Source organism: Sus scrofa, chromosome 1 (genome assembly GCF_054392235.1).
Source record: "Sus scrofa isolate SSC_HxYL_T2T_F1_AM1 chromosome 1, Sscrofa_HxYL_maternal_Yorkshire_Landrace_v2.0, whole genome shotgun sequence".
NCBI classification, from domain to species: domain Eukaryota; kingdom Metazoa; phylum Chordata; class Mammalia; order Artiodactyla; family Suidae; genus Sus; species Sus scrofa.
The window spans coordinates 286229591-286244041 of record NC_139383.1 but is presented as its reverse complement, the minus strand read 5'-3'; the positions used below and the strand labels follow the sequence as shown (position 1 = coordinate 286244041).

The window sequence follows — 14451 nt, the reverse complement described above, 5'->3', positions numbered from 1 at the left end:
GGGTGTGTGTGTGTGTGTGTGTCTAGGTCTGTGGACTGCTGTTTTTCAAGGAGGGCTTCCTGGCAGACTCCAAGGGGGCAGCCTCCGTGGCTGCAGAGCCTGTCAAGTTCAAGAGGGAACTGACTGGCTGCCACCTGCTGGCACCCTGTGGACCTTCAGGTTTCCCTCTTGCTTTACTGCTCTGGGGCCCCAGGAGAGAGGGTGCCACGTTGTCCTTGTTCCTTGCCTTGCGGGGGGACCTCCAGGTTGGCCCCCTCTGGGCTGTTTCCCTGGAGGCTCAGGGATGGAGCCCGAGCTGCTGGGGGTCAGCTCAGGAGGTGGTGGGCGGTTTTGGGGCCCCATGCCCAGCCGGGAAGCTTGGCTCTTTCCAGGCCCCTTCTCCGCTGGAGGCAAGGGTCTGAAGTGGACCCAGCACCGGCCATCAGCAGCCTCCGAGTGAGCCGGCGGGGGTGGTTTCAGGAGGCTGCACCCAGCAGTGGAGCACTGGCCGCCCGGCAGGCGGCCCCTGAGGCATGGCACCCCGTGTGTCCACCGTGTCTCAGGCTCAGGTGTCCAGCCTTACAGGCCCAGAAACACCGTGTTCCCCAGCCTGGTTCTGAGGAGGTGGGCGTTGAACCCTGCCACCCAGTGCAAAAGAAGTGGATGTTGGAGCAGCCGCGAGTCTCCGTTCCTGGGCCAGCCCGTGAGGGGTGGGGTGGTGAGCAGATGATGGCCAGGAGGGTGCTGAGTGAGCAGGCCAGGGGTGCCACCTTGCAGGCCTGCATTCGGGGAGGTCTTGCGAGCAGGTATTTCCTGGGCCTTGGGTTCTCTCTCTGCCCCAGGGAACACTCGGCTGCCTGCACAGTCAGCGCTGTAGTCTTGCCCAGAGGCTTAATGTCCTTTTGACCCCAGGGGCAGAGCCATGCCTGTGGCCCCGAGCTTAGGCACTGGAGGGGAGAGTCCCACCCTCTCCCACAAGAGTGCCAGCTCAGCCTCTTTCGGTCCTCGACCTGCTCTCGTTCCCTGAGCCTCAGTTTCCTTATCTGTAAAATGGACACTTGATGCCAGTTCCTCTGCGTAGGGGTCTGGCGAGTACTGAACGAGACAACCAGCCCAACAAGCAGTCCCCACAGTGCCTGGCACAACGTCAGAGCTGGACAGGTGGTGGCTACCGCAATTGCGTCTTCTGACAGTGCCAGGGGAGGGCCCGCTCCCGGCGTTCCAGGATACTGGCCGGTGCTGTCGGCACGGTGCTCCCCAGGCCTGGTTCTTGCAGCTGACCTTGGGCCTATGGGTGCTCTGGCTGTCCCGTGATAGGAGGCCTGACCATCAGGATGGGCAGAGGACGAGGTGGGCCAGGCCAGCCTGACGTCTGGTCTCCCCTCCCCATGTGAGGCGCGATTCTCCTCCAAAGGCCGATGAGTAGCTGGGCTTGTGTTGGCCAGGGAGGTTCTTAGGGGAGATGGGGCAGCCTCTGTGGGGGCTCAGTTTGAAGCTCTCCCCAAACCCCAGCTTCTGGGGTCACTGAGCTCCCTGGTGGCCTTGCTAATCAGGCCCCTTGTGTGGTTCCCTGCCAAGGCCACCTCTGGGCTGTGAAGCCTGGGGACCAAAAGTGTGGCCCACCCCCATCCTTGAGTGATCCTGAGTCGTCACCGGGGTCTCGTTGGGGCGCTTGGGCTCCGGGTGCAGGACACCTGCCTGAGGGTGGGGCCAGGCCCAAAGGTGAGACCCTGCCGCATCCTGGGACGGTCACACACTGTTGGCGTGTTCACTCTGCCTGCCTTGTTGGGCAGATGGTCTAAGAGAGGACCCAGGACGTAGCCTTGAGAAGCCTCGAGTTCTCTCCTCTGCCTGGACACTCTCCCCTTGACCATCTCCCCTGGGCCTTGGTCTCCACATCTGTAAAATGGGTGCGAGACTTTGTATTCAAACTGTCTGGGGAGCCTGGGATTCTGAGAGGCTGACGCTGAGCCCCGATCCCTCTGGAGTTTGGGCTCCCGCATTCGAACCAAGGCGAAAAGGTCAGGAGGCTGCAGGCCTGGTTCCCTCCTCCCTGCAGCGTTTCAGGATGACCTGCTCTCCGTGTCACAGGGGCCTCCTCCAGGTTCCCAGAGCATCTGGCGGTCCTCCGGGGAGGTTTCCCGGCCCCGGCGTCCACCGTCAGCTCCCCAGCAACAGCGTCCTCTGGTCCAGTTCCTGGGCACTTTGTATGCCCAGCGCCGAGCTGGTCCCGGGGCACGTGTCCCCTCTCGGGACCCTGTTGGAAAGCTGCTGCCCTTCCCCCATCTCCTATTCAGGCTCAGGGAGGCCGAGGGCTGCGGCTTGGCCAAGGGGACCCTGGAGAAGGGCCTCGTGTACCCAGGGCCAGGGGGTGCTGGGGGGAGGCCGGCCGAGGGCCTCAGGTTGAACTCTGTGGCTCAGTGGACCTGGGCGGCAGCTCAGCGGGGTGCCACGAGGTCCCCGAGTGGTGATCTCCTGCTCGTGGAGGCCACCCGGCTCCCCTACCCCCACCCCACCCGAGACCCGGTTCTCGCGTCATCCCAGGCAGGAGCCGGGAGGAGTGGGGTGCGGGCTCAGGGCCTCCTCCTCCATCTGCCTCAGCCCTCGGCCAGGTCTCCTGAGGAGGGGCCGGTCTGCGGCCGGAGGCATCTGTGGGTCTGAAGGCCCCATATGGCCCCGAGTTGTAGCTTCCGCAGGAAGAGTAGAGCTGAGCCAGAGCCACGGGGGGCCATCGGGACAGGAGAAGGTCCGCTTCCATCTGTGCGGGCGCAAGCCACCTTCCGGGGAGCTGGCGGGGCTGGCGAGAAGCCCGGCAGGTCCCCTCGGGTCTCTCCTGAAGGAAGGGGTGCGATTGGCCCCTGGGGCCTCATTACTCTGCCTTGAGGGGAACCAGGGCTTGGCCTGCAGTCAGCTGGGGACACCGCATCCTGCTGGCTGATCAGGTGACACACGGACAGATGCCACCCAGGCGGTCTCTTGTCCCTGGGGCTCTGGGCTGTGCTCTGAGGGTGTGGGGCGCCCTGCGGCCCATTCTGCCAGCCTCTGCTCACCCAGAGGCCCCTCCCCACCCACTCCACCAGGCCCAGCTGTGTCCCAGGGCTCTGGGGACGACTGTGGGTACCTGCTTGGGGCCGGACAGGAGGACCTGTCCCCTGAGGACACAGCCGCCCACGTGGCATTCTTTTCCCCTGACAGCTCAGCGCTGCCCTGTGGACGCCTCCCCCCCGGGGATCTGCTGTCTGCTCGGCCACTCCCTCCCCCCACCCCAGCGCCCCAGCTCCTGCCAGAATGTCCCCAGGGGCTTGGCACTGCCTGCCCTGGGTCTGTGCAGTCGGCTCTGCTAACAGAACGGGTCACCCGTGGGGGCCGGTGCCCTGTCCCTCCTGCCCCAGAGTGTCCATGGGGCAGACACCAGGGCTGCTGGCACTTTCTTTCTCCGTCCCTGGAAGAGCGGTGGGAGCAGGGAGCAGTGCCCCACGCTGCCACTTGGTGCCCAGGACCTGGCAGCTCTCTCGGAGCCCGCTCCGCTCTTGGCTCTTGTAGTTGGTTTAAATGGCGCCTGCTCTCAGCGCTGCTCTGACGGTCTGGTTTTGTTCCTCCTGCTGCCGCCGCCGTGAAGGGACCATGACGGGACCGGGGAGGACGGGGTTAGCTCCTTGGGGCTGGAGGAGCCCCCATCTGTGCGACAGGGCGTTGACTCCCCTGGCCCAGCATGTGTGGCTCTCAGCGTCCTGCCCTGCCCCCCACCCGGCTGGCAGAAGGGGCCCCTTGGGGTGGGGGAAGGGCTCGGGGATCACATGACACCCAGGCAGGGCCAGCCAGCTGCTTGGCTGCCAGCGAGGCCCATGGCTCACTGCAGAGCCGCTATTTCAACCCGCTTAGGGATGGCGAGGCCCCCGTGCATTGGCCTGGCCGGGGGCCGGGGGGGCACTTCTGTCCAGCAGGCTTTGATGGAGCCCCGCTGGGAGCCAGGTGCTGGGCGGGCTCCCACGGGGTTCATGTCCAGTGCCCCCTGCTGCCAAACGCTCCAAACCGCTGCCAGCGACTTGGGTGCTTAGGACACTGGCTTCCAGCTGGACAGATGTACCCGGCATCCCCGGGAGAGGGACAGGCCTTCCAGGAGGGCCCGCAGCCTTCACAGGAGGCAGTCTTGGACCCCTGAGAAGATGCAGGGGGTGGGGGGACAGGGCCCTGGTCTGGCAGGTGGACGGCAGGCTCCTGACATCCCCGCCGCCTCTCCCAGGCAGGGGAGGGATGAGTGAGGCCGGGGAAGAAAGTGAGCATCTGTTAGAGTTTTCCTGCATCAGGAGGAGGAATTTCCCCTCCTCGAAGGGAGGGTTGGACCTCCCCCAGCGTGGGCTGTTGTGCGCTGGGGAGGGGGGGGCCCATTGCGGGGGTGCTCTGCCCACGGGTTCCGTGCTAGCTTCCCAGAAATGCCCGGCTTTCTCTGCGGAGGAGGTGAAGGGTCAGGAGCCTGGCGTGATTGCACCGGCTTTCCCGTTGGTATGATGCCCAGGGTGGGAGGGAGGCCTCAGGTCAGAGGAAGTGGCTTTCCGGAGGATGGCCCTGGGCCTCCCAGAGCCCTCCCAGCACCCTTGAGGCAGGAGGTAAGAGGCCCAGGCCCCCCGGCCCCTGACCCCAGGGGTGCTGATGGCCCAGGGGGGACAGCCCACAAGACCCTGGGCACCTGGTTCTACTCAGGGGCCCACCTTGGGCCAAGGCTTTAGGGAGGGGCTGTCAGCGGGACCCAGGCTGTGTCAGCTCTTTCGCTGGGGCTTCTCTGAGCTCTGTGCCCACCCTGAGTTGGGCAGTGACCTGTGGTCCCAGCTAGTGGCCCTGGCCATGCGACCGATGGCCCTCTGCCATCTGGTGCTCCCACCTCCTCCCTAAACTTTCAACGTCTGTATCTTTACTCCTAGGGACCCCTTTCTGCCCGGGGCCCAGGGAGCAGCCAGATGACCCCCGTGATTCGGGGTCGTGTGGAACCCCAGCCATTAGCCCAGATGGCAGCACCGCTGTCCTTGTGCTGTCCCCGTGCACGTGATGACAGAGGGAACTGGGAATTCCTCTGTTGCCCAAGAGAGCACACGCATGTGAATGAGCAGAAAGGGAAGGAAGTAGCCTTGGTTTGGCCGTCGAGGATGCCCACACCTGCCCCAGACCCAAGGGGCTGACACCAGGGCCAGGGCGGCTGTAGTGCATAGGCTGGCAAATGAGGGTGGGCAGGCTCCCTCCTTGCGGGGCTGGAGCTGCCCAGGTGCCGTTGGCTGAGTCAGGCCCTGGGCTCCCGGGTCTGCTGGGGCTTTGGACGCGGGGACTCTTCACTCGGCCTCTGTGTGTTTGTCTGAGAAATGGCCACATGGCAGGACTCGTCTTGGGGGGGTGGCAGGAACAGGCTGTGGTGGGGTTGGACCCCCCGTGAGTGCATCTTGCTCGCTCGCAGCCCCAGCGGGCAGGGGCGGGGGTGGGGGCTCGGCACCTGCCTGTCCCAACAGTAAGCCCCAGCCCCCTAGCTGTCGCCCCATTTCGTCCCAGACCAGAGGGCTCTGTGGCCACCGATCTTCGCCTCATCTGGCGAACAGAAGGTGGCACGGGGGCATCCGCCGGCAGCGCGGTTGGCCAGGCCGTGCCACCCCTACCAACGGCTGGACGCTGTCCTTGCAGAGCTCCACACAGGAGATTGGCGAGGAGCTGGTCAACGGGGTCGTGTACTCCATCTCCCTGCGGAAGGTCCAGGTGCACCACGGAGCCACCAAGGGCCAGCGCTGGCTCGGGGTGAGTGCGGACGCGGGGCGGGAAAGCGCCGTGCCCAGAACCCCTGGCGACTCCCTCCCAGGCTTTCCTGCCTGAGAGCCCCCAGCCCTGCTCCCACTGCCCAGCCCTGGGCCGGGCCAAGTGCACGCGCGCCGTCCGCACATTTGCGTGAACATCAGAACAGACACTTTCAGGGTTCCCGGGTGGCCTAGTGGTAAAAGGATCTGGGGGTTGTCACCGTAGTGGCTCAGGTCACTGACCTCTGTGCAGTGAGTTTGCTCTCAAAAATAAAGACACCTTCGTACTATTTTCATTTCATGTTAGGCCAGGATTACGTATGTGTTTTGCCTGAATACGTGGGGTTTTTTTTTTTTTAGTCTTGTAGCCGCACACAGCATATGGAAACTCCTGGGCCCAAGATCGAACCTGCGCCTCGGCAGTGACCCGAGTTGCTGCAGATTCTTAACCCATTGTGCCACAGCAGGAACTCCGCTGCAGTATGTCTAACACGGCTGCCTTCTGCTGTCCTGAGTAGCCGTCAGTCTGTCCTGCACCTCTGCCACGCCTTATAGCACCACACTTAGTAGGACTTTTTGTTACCCTTAAAGAGCTCAGGCTGCTCTGCACAGACTTCGGCAACTTGCTCTCAAGGAGCACAGCCCGACCCCTCCCTCCAGGTCTGCGCAGAGGGCCTGGCAGGTGCACCACGTTTTTTCGGAAGGCAGGCCAGTTAGCACCCTGAGTCAGCCTTTTGCTGCTGGGGACCTTGGCCTGGCTCCTTTCTGTGGCCGTTTCCAAAGTGCTGCTCTGAACAGCCTGCACGTCCTGGGATCCTGCTCCCTCCCACCCCAGCGCGAGCCTCTGTTGTCTCAGCTCTAGAATGGGCAGGTTCGGCCAGGCAGGGCTCGCGGGGGTGACACTCTTGGTATGACCAGGTGCTGTCATTACTCAGCTCATCAGACGACCTAAGGAGGATTTGTCTGCACCCCTCCTGCAATCCTGGCTTTCATACTGAGCACCTTTTTCTGCTCAGGGGACCCCTCATGTCTCATCTCCAGCCCAAAGTCACCGAGCCCAGGAAGATCCTCTGAGCTCCAGCCCCCCGCCCTCCCAGTGGCCCAGGTGCTGCCGCTGACCTGACCGTCCGTCCTGCTTTGTCCCACCCCAGTGTGAAAATGAGTCGGCCCTGAACCTGTATGAGACCTGCAAGGTGCGGACGGTGAAGGCAGGTACCCTGGAGAAGCTGGTGGGGCACCTGGTGCCCGCCTTCCAGGGCAGCGACCTCTCCTACGTCACCGTCTTCCTGTGCACCTACCGGGCCTTCACCACCACCCAGCAAGTCCTGGACCTGCTGTTCGAAAGGTGAGCGCCCCGCCCCCCAGCGCAGCGGCTCCCGCCCACCTCCTGGCTGTGCTGCTTCAGAGGATACAGGGCCTCTCTGAGCCTGACTTTGCTCGGGTCAAAGCCGGGCTGCCAAGAGGCCGACCTCACAAGGTTGTCAGCACTGTGGGACAGACACGGACAGTGTCACCCTGGGCCTGGCCATGGAAGGGGCCGCCGAGGGACGTGGGGGTTCTTCCCGAGGTGTCCCTCTCCCCCCGTGAAGAAGCTCTCTGCCTCCCCATTTGGAAAGGAGGTCGGGGTTCTGTCTCGGGGGCCCCCTCCTGGGAGTGGCCAGAGCAGGGTCACCGGGGGCCGGCCGAGGGCCCAGGCCCACTCGGCTCTCTGTAAGGTGCTGAGCACTTTGCTGGGCACAGGGCCGATCTCAGTGAGCCGGGCAGACCTCTCCCCACCCTCCCGGGCCCTGTCCTAGTTGGGGAGTCGGCCCGTAACCCTGGACCTCACAGCAGGTACGGTAGGTGTGACGCACTCACGGCCTCCTCTAGATACGGCTGCATCCTGCCTTATGCCCACGAGGACGGCGGGCCCCAGGACCAGCTGAAAAAGTGAGTCGACTTTGGGTCTCATGGGAGGGACCTGTCTCCAGGTGGGGACATTTGGGGGCCAAGGCTGAGGAGTTGGGCAGAACCCTGGCTGCTGCACATCTGGTGATTAGAGGGCCAAGGTCTGGGGGCTTCTCCTGCAGAGGGGAAGGAGTCAGAGCCTGCCTGGGTCCTGGGTCCCCAGGGAGCAGAGCAGAGGCTGGGGGCCCCATCCCCACCCAGATCCGGGGCCCTGGACAGGAGGTGCGTCACTCCCGGGAGCGCTCAGCTGGGGCTCAGGAGAGCTGTCAGGGCTCGGGGGCCGGCTGGGTCCCCATTTCTGAGAACAGTGTCATTGGGGGGACGAGAGCCGCATGTGGGCAGAGACCAAGGCAGCCGTCGGTGCGAGAGCTGCAGGTCCAGGTGTGCGAGGCCCATGAAACGCTCTGCTTGTCCCCTCCTTGCTCCCACACTTCTGCAGCACCTACCTACCTGGGTGTCCTGCAGTTTCCCTCCCAGTGGGTGGGGGGTGGGCAGACAGTAGTGAGTCAGGCTCCCCTGAGGAAGGGGGGGGTGTCGCCATGGATGGAGGGGAGGGTGCCCTCCTGCAGAGACTGCCCGCCCTGCCTGCCAACCAGGCTGCCCCTGCCTAGCAGCCCTGTGGGGGGTGAGCTGGGGTGGGACCGGCCTCTTGATGGGCAGGGGGGCCCAGAAGCCTCCATGGGGGTGCCAGGGAAGGGCCTCTGGAAGCAAAGGCCGGGCCTCTGACTCTCCTGCCCACCCGCCCTCCTGCCCCAGTGCCATCTCCTCCATCCTGGGCACCTGGCTGGACCAGTACTCGGAGGACTTCTGTCAGCCCCCCGACTTTCCCTGCCTCAAGCAGCTGGTGGCCTATGTGCAGCTCAACATGCCCGGCTCCGACCTGGAGCGCCGTGCCCACCTTCTCCTGGCCCAGCTGGAGCATGCGGAACTCACCCAGGCAGAGCCAGAGGGTGAGGAGGCTGGGTCGGGTGCTGGCCATGGGGGAGCCCCGGAGGCGGCGGCTGGGCCAGGGCACCCCCACAGGGACTGCAGTCGGGAAGGCATCCTGGGGTGGACTTTTCTGGAAGGCACTTGTCTTGGCAAGGCAGGCCCGTCGCTGAACTCTTCTCCCCTTGCAGCTCTGAAACCAGCCCCAGAGCTAGAGCTGGCTCCAGCACCCCTTCTAGCACCCAGTCCAGTGCCAGCGCCAGACCTGGAGCCAGTGCCAGGCCCAGACCTAGAGCCAGCTCTTGCGCCAGCTCCAGACCCAGAGCCAGCACCAGCACCAGCACCGACTCCTGAGCTGGAGCTGGCTCTGTCGCAAAGCCTAGAGCTAGAGCCCGCCTCGGCACCGGAGCCCTCCTGGCCCTCACCCGTGGCTGCAGAGAAGGGGCTCGGGGAGGAGAAGCCTCACCTCCTGGCATTCCCTGCCGTCCTGGTGGCGGAGCAGTTCACGCTGATGGATGCGGTAGGCAGCGCTTCTCAGCAGGGCGGGTCGGGGTGCCCCTTCCTTCCCGCGTCTCCCGCCCAGACCTGCCACTCCCTGTCCGGAGCTGGTGTCCTGCCCCAAATCCCACTGCCACCATTAGAGACCACGTGCCCCAGGCGGGTTTCCCAACCCCGAGGACTCGATTCCCTCCAGCCTGTGGCCGCGGGCCCCTGTCCCTCTGCACAGCTACCGTGCATTATCGAAACCTGGGTGGGGTTTAGCGCCCTCAGTGGGGGCGGGGAGCTCACCGAGGTGCAGCCGGCTCCATGGGCCGCCCTCCACCCTCACGTCTGCTGAGGAGGCCTCACCAGCTTCAGCACTTATTAGGCCCCTGATGTATGCGAGAGGCCACAGCAGACACCAGACACCAGACAAAGCCTCTGCTTGAAGCACCCACAAGAATGTGCCTCTGGACAGGGGCCAGGCCTGAGGCGTGATCTAGGGTGAGAGTGCCACCTGGCACCTGCAGGTGTGAGCCACTTCTGGCGCCTGCTGTTTGGATGGGCTGGTGAGAGTAAACTCTCTTGCCAGTTCCTTCCTGCTGGCATCATCTGAGTGCTGGGCGCCCACAGTGGGCAGGGAACAAACCCAGAGCACCCCCCTACCTCCTCAGCTCCCCGTGCTCCAGCTCTGACCAGTGACCCCATCCAGAACCGGGGTGGGCACCGTGGATGCTGAGCTGGGGTGCAGCAGAGCCGGGTAACACCCCTCCTGCCCCCCAGGAGCTGTTCAAGAAAGTGGTGCCCTACCACTGCCTGGGCTCCATCTGGTCCCAGCGGGACAAGAAGGGCAAGGAGCACCTGGCTCCCACCGTCCGCGCCACCGTCACCCAGTTCAACAACGTGGCCAACTGTGTCATCACCACCTGCCTCGGGGACCGGAGCGTGACGGCCCGGGGCAGGGCCCGGGTGGTGGAGCACTGGATCCAGGTGGCCAGGGTATGTCGCCGAGCCCCGGGGGAGCCCTCTGCACCCCGTCTGCCCTCCGGCTTGCGGTCTGTGGTCCTGGCCCCTGAGAGACCGTGCGCCCGCCCTCCCCAGGGCCCGGCGGCTCGCTTCCTCCTCGGCGTCGTTCCCCGGGTTGAGCTCAGACCCTCCTCCTGGGAGAGCTGCTCACGGGGTCCCACGTGCCTCCTGGGGGTCCCGTCTCATTGGGAGGGGTGGTCCCCACCGAGAGGGACCGAAGACCCCGCCTCACGGCCTGTCCCTCCGCCGCCAGGAGTGCCGGGCGCTTAAGAACTTCTCATCCCTCTACGCCATCCTCTCGGCTCTGCAGAGCAACTCCATCCACCGACTGAAAAAGACGTGGGATGAAGTCTCCAGGTACAGGCTTCTCCCCGGGCACCCCACCCCCACCAGTGAGCCTGGGGCCCTGGGGACGGGGCCTTAGGACAGCAGCTCTGCCTCAGGACTCAGTTTCCTTATCTGTCGGGCCCGGGATTGAGCCACTTTGAAAAGCTTCCTGTGTTTACTTCGCAGCCACACAACTCTGTCCACTTGAAATCAAAACTTGCCAGAGTGTGCATTGCAGCTCAGCGGGTTAAGAACCTGGCCAGTACCCAAGAGGATGTGGGTTTGATCCCTGGCCTCGCTCAGTGGGTTAAGGATCTGGCGTGGCCGCGAGCTGCTGCGTAGGTTGCAGACACGGCTTGGATCCTGTGTGGCTGTGGTTGTGGTGTAGGCCAGAGGCTGTAACTCTGATTCGACCCCTAGTCTGGGAATCTCTATATGCCGCAGGTGCAACCCAAAAAGAAAAGCAATTTTAAAAACTCAAAAGTAAAAGAAAAAACTTTCCAAAACAGCTGCTCCATAGAATAGGAAGTGGCGGGGGTGGGGGGGGTCCCAGGTGACCCAACACGAGAGGTTCCCCCCGACCCCAGTCCACAGAGCCTTTAGGGTCAGTGGAATCCTATTTGCAAACCACCCTTCCAGGCAACTGGGGCCTCTGGGTCCTTCAACTTTTTTGCACCCCCCCCCACGTTGCCCCCCGTCTCCTTCCTTCCTCCAGGGAGAGCTTCCGGATCTTTCAGAAGCTGTCAGAGATTTTCTCAGATGAGAACAACTACTCGCTGAGCAGAGAGCTGCTTATCAAGGTAGAGTCGGGGGTGCGGGAGCGGGTGGCTTCACATTCCCTTTGAAAGTTTCTAGAGTTCCCGTGGGATCTGTTTGGCCCGCGGGCAGGTCGGGGCCAGGAGTCGTGGCGCAGGGATGGAGCGGGCCAGCTGTTCCAGAGATGAGGGGCAGGATTAGTCTCCTGGTTCCTCACTGGTCCCTCCCCGGCACTCAGCTCCCCCCAGGGGGTGGAGGGGGTCTCTTCTTTCCCCACCCCAGTCCAGCCTGTCGCCGCAAAGCCATGCCCTCTCGCTCCTCCGTCTGCACTAACCTCCCGAAGTGGGCACCCCGCCTGCCCAGGGGCGGTATTGCAGGCTCTGCCCAGCCCTGGGTCCAAATGAGCAGACCTGGGAGGCAGACCTGGGTGTGGGGGACTCGCCCCAGGTCAGATGCCGCAGGTGAACCCTGGCGACTCTTGGATCCTCGCCCCAGGGCCTCCATTGGCCAAGACGAATGCCCGGATGGCTTGTGACAGGCATAGAGGGCCTGGTGCCTTCACCGGGTCCTTCCACAGAAGCTGCCATGTCATAGAGGGTGCAGGGTGTCATTGAGCCGTGCTCGCCACAGCCCCAGCTCGCCCCGTCAGAGGTGGCACTGAGGAGGCCCCCCTGGGCAGAGAACATTCAGGGGGCGCCGTGGGGGTGTGAAACCTTTGGTGTGGCAGACACCCGCTCAGCCAGCACCCCCCAGAGTCCCTCTGACCACAGCTCTCCCTGCTGGGGGGCTGGGGGCCGGCACACACCAAAGGCTCTGAGCCTCGACCTGGTTTATGGGGGAGGGGGGCCTCCAGCCGGGCGGGGGAGTCTGTTCCCCTCCGAGTCCTTCTGAGACTCATTCAGAGGCAAGTCCCTGCCCCCTGGGCCTCAGTTTCCTCATCTGGAAAGTGGGGGAGTTCCCATTGTGGCTCAGCGGGTTAAGAACCCGACTAGTATCCATGAGGATGCGGGTCTGACCCCTGGCCTTGTTTAGTGGGTTAAGGATCCAGCCTTGCTGTGAGCTGTGGTGTAGGTCACAGACACAGCTTGGATCCCGGGTTGCTGTGGCTGTGGTGTAGGCAGCTGTAGCTCTGATTCAGCCCCCAGCCTGGGAACTTCCATAAGTTGTGGGTTCGGCCCTAAAAAGCAAGGAAGGAAGGGAGGGAGGGCAAGAAAAGACAGAACAGAAGAGGAATGATGACCCCGGGGGTGTCAGCCTCTCAGGGGGGCAGTGAGGGTCCAGCGGGAAAAGGACCCACGCCTGAGTTTTGGGCGGGACCCTCCCCGGGAGTGGGGGTGGCAGCACAGCCACAGTGACCGGCGTGTGGCAGTGAGTCCTCGGAGGCCCCAGGGGCAGGTGGAGTCCTGTCTGCACTTTGCAGATGAGGGACAGGCTCAGGGAGGCCAGGCCGCCGCCCGGGGTCCCTGCGGGAGCGGGAGCAGGGGTTGGATCTGGAAGCAGGACGTGCTCTGGAGCGTCTGTGCCAGTGACCAGGCTCAGGTCGGGTGGGCTGGAGGGGGAGGGGCAGAGGCCTCAGCAACCCCATCCTCGCCTGGCAGGAGGGGACCTCCAAGTTTGCCACCCTGGAAATGAACCCCAAGAGAGCCCAGAAGCGACCCAAGGAGACGGTGAGTGTGCGTGCCCGAGGCTGGGATAGGAGCCCGCCCTCAGCCTTCCCTCCTGCGGCCACACTGCCTGACCTTAGACCTGACCTCCTCTGGGCCCTGGTGGGGCCATGCCCTGACCGGCTGGGGTCCCGGGGCACTCGTGGCCACCAGAGCCAGGGTCTAGAAGAGCTGGGCCCAGTGGGGATTTGGTGATGGGGGTGGCCGGAGACCAGATCACCTTGGGCATTGGCCAAATACCAGGCCTGGAAGGTGACTGGAGGGGGGTTGGGCCCATGGCACTGGTGGCGGGGGGGGGGGCATTTGGGAGAGATGGCTAAAGGCCCCCAGGCTGCTCCACGTGGGCTGAGGGGTCTTCGGGGGAGGGGTTGGGGCCTTGCTCATCCGTCCCCTGCCCCCAATGCCACAGGGTGTCATCCAGGGCACTGTTCCCTACCTGGGCACCTTCCTCACAGACCTGGTGATGCTGGACACGGCGATGAAGGACTATCTGTATGTGAGTGAGCGCGGGGCGGGGCGGGGCGGGCGGGTCCTCAGCCCTGAGCTCTGCGCACCGGCCGCCCCCCGTCTCACGAGAGCCCCTGGCCGCCCTCGTGTCCTGGGGACACCTTGCCCATCTCAGCAACAAGTGAACACAGCTTGCTGTCTGGCTGGTGGGGCTCAGAGCTGCAGGGGGAGTTGGCCCAGCAGGACAGAGCCCCTCCCTCAGGCCGCGGTCATGGGTGGAGAGAAGCTGGGCCCGCCAGGGTCGGGCACGTGGTGGCCAAGCTGGGCCTTCCTGCCCACGGCCTCTGTCTCTCCAGCCGTCCTCAGAGGGCTGGGCGGGAGGTCCCTGAGGCTCTGCCCGCCTCCCAGCCAGGGTCCCAACCGGGGTCCCACCTGGGCCGAGAAGCGTGCCATGCTGCCCCCTGGTGTGTGCTCTGGGTGGTGCAGCCTGAGAGGGGGCGAGGGGTGGTGTGGGCGAGAGGGCGCTTTCTGATGGGCCCTGGCTGTCCGCTTTCCAGGGCAGACTGATCAACTTCGAGAAGAGAAGGAAGGTGAGCCTCTCGGGAAGGGGCTGGGTGTTGGGGGGTGGCCAGGACACCTGGCTCTGCCCGCCCCCCGTTACATTTATCGGGAAAGTTGGGGACAGATGGGAGAGTGGGGCAGGAGGGCAAATCCAGGACAACTTGGGGAGGGGGCTGTTTGAACCCAGCTCTGGGAACAGGGCGGGAAGAGGGGGCCCAGAGGCTGGCCGTCACCACCCTGTCCTTCCCTCTGGGGCCAGGAATTCGAAGTCATTGCCCAGATCAAGCTGCTCCAGTCGGCCTGCAACAATTACAGCATCGCGCCCGAGGAGCAGTTCCGGGCCTGGTTCCAGGCCATGGAGTGGCTCAGCGAGACCGAGAGGTGAGCCCGGGTGGGAGCTGGGTGGCCACAGGTGGGCTGTCCCTGAGCAGCTCCCGAGAGCCTGTGGCTTAGGGTCCTGGTGTTTCCGGGGGTGGCTGGGCCCCTGGACTCCACCTGCCGGGCGGGCCCCGGGAGGGAGACCCACATGTGGCTCCTGGGAGCCTCAGCCGCCACCGTTCCTGTAG

The 14451-nt window shown here is 64.5% G+C and overlaps 1 protein-coding gene across 13 annotated transcripts in view; it reads left to right on the top strand.

Moving 5' to 3' along the window:
* Window positions 1–14451, top strand: part of RALGDS (ral guanine nucleotide dissociation stimulator) — a 47225-nt gene that overhangs the window by 27158 nt on the left and 5616 nt on the right. For 5 of the 13 annotated variants that reach the window (XM_021070962.2, XM_021070958.2, XM_085000489.1 and 2 more), the window contains 12 exons: window positions 5644–5754; window positions 6902–7095; window positions 7620–7679; window positions 8454–8647; window positions 8816–9144; window positions 9888–10103; window positions 10384–10487; window positions 11173–11257; window positions 12812–12880; window positions 13287–13373; window positions 13882–13914; window positions 14145–14266. In XM_021070962.2, coding sequence (XP_020926621.1) covers window positions 5644–5754; window positions 6902–7095; window positions 7620–7679; window positions 8454–8647; window positions 8816–9144; window positions 9888–10103; window positions 10384–10487; window positions 11173–11257; window positions 12812–12880; window positions 13287–13373; window positions 13882–13914; window positions 14145–14266 — 1604 coding nt within the window. Of the gene's footprint in view, window positions 1–5643; window positions 5755–6901; window positions 7096–7580; window positions 7680–8453; window positions 8648–8815; window positions 9145–9887; window positions 10104–10383; window positions 10488–11172; window positions 11258–12811; window positions 12881–13286; window positions 13374–13881; window positions 13915–14144; window positions 14267–14451 lie in introns of all 13 variants that reach the window. The other 8 variants (XM_085000506.1, XM_021070956.2, XM_021070950.2 and 5 more) reach the window with 2 other exon arrangements.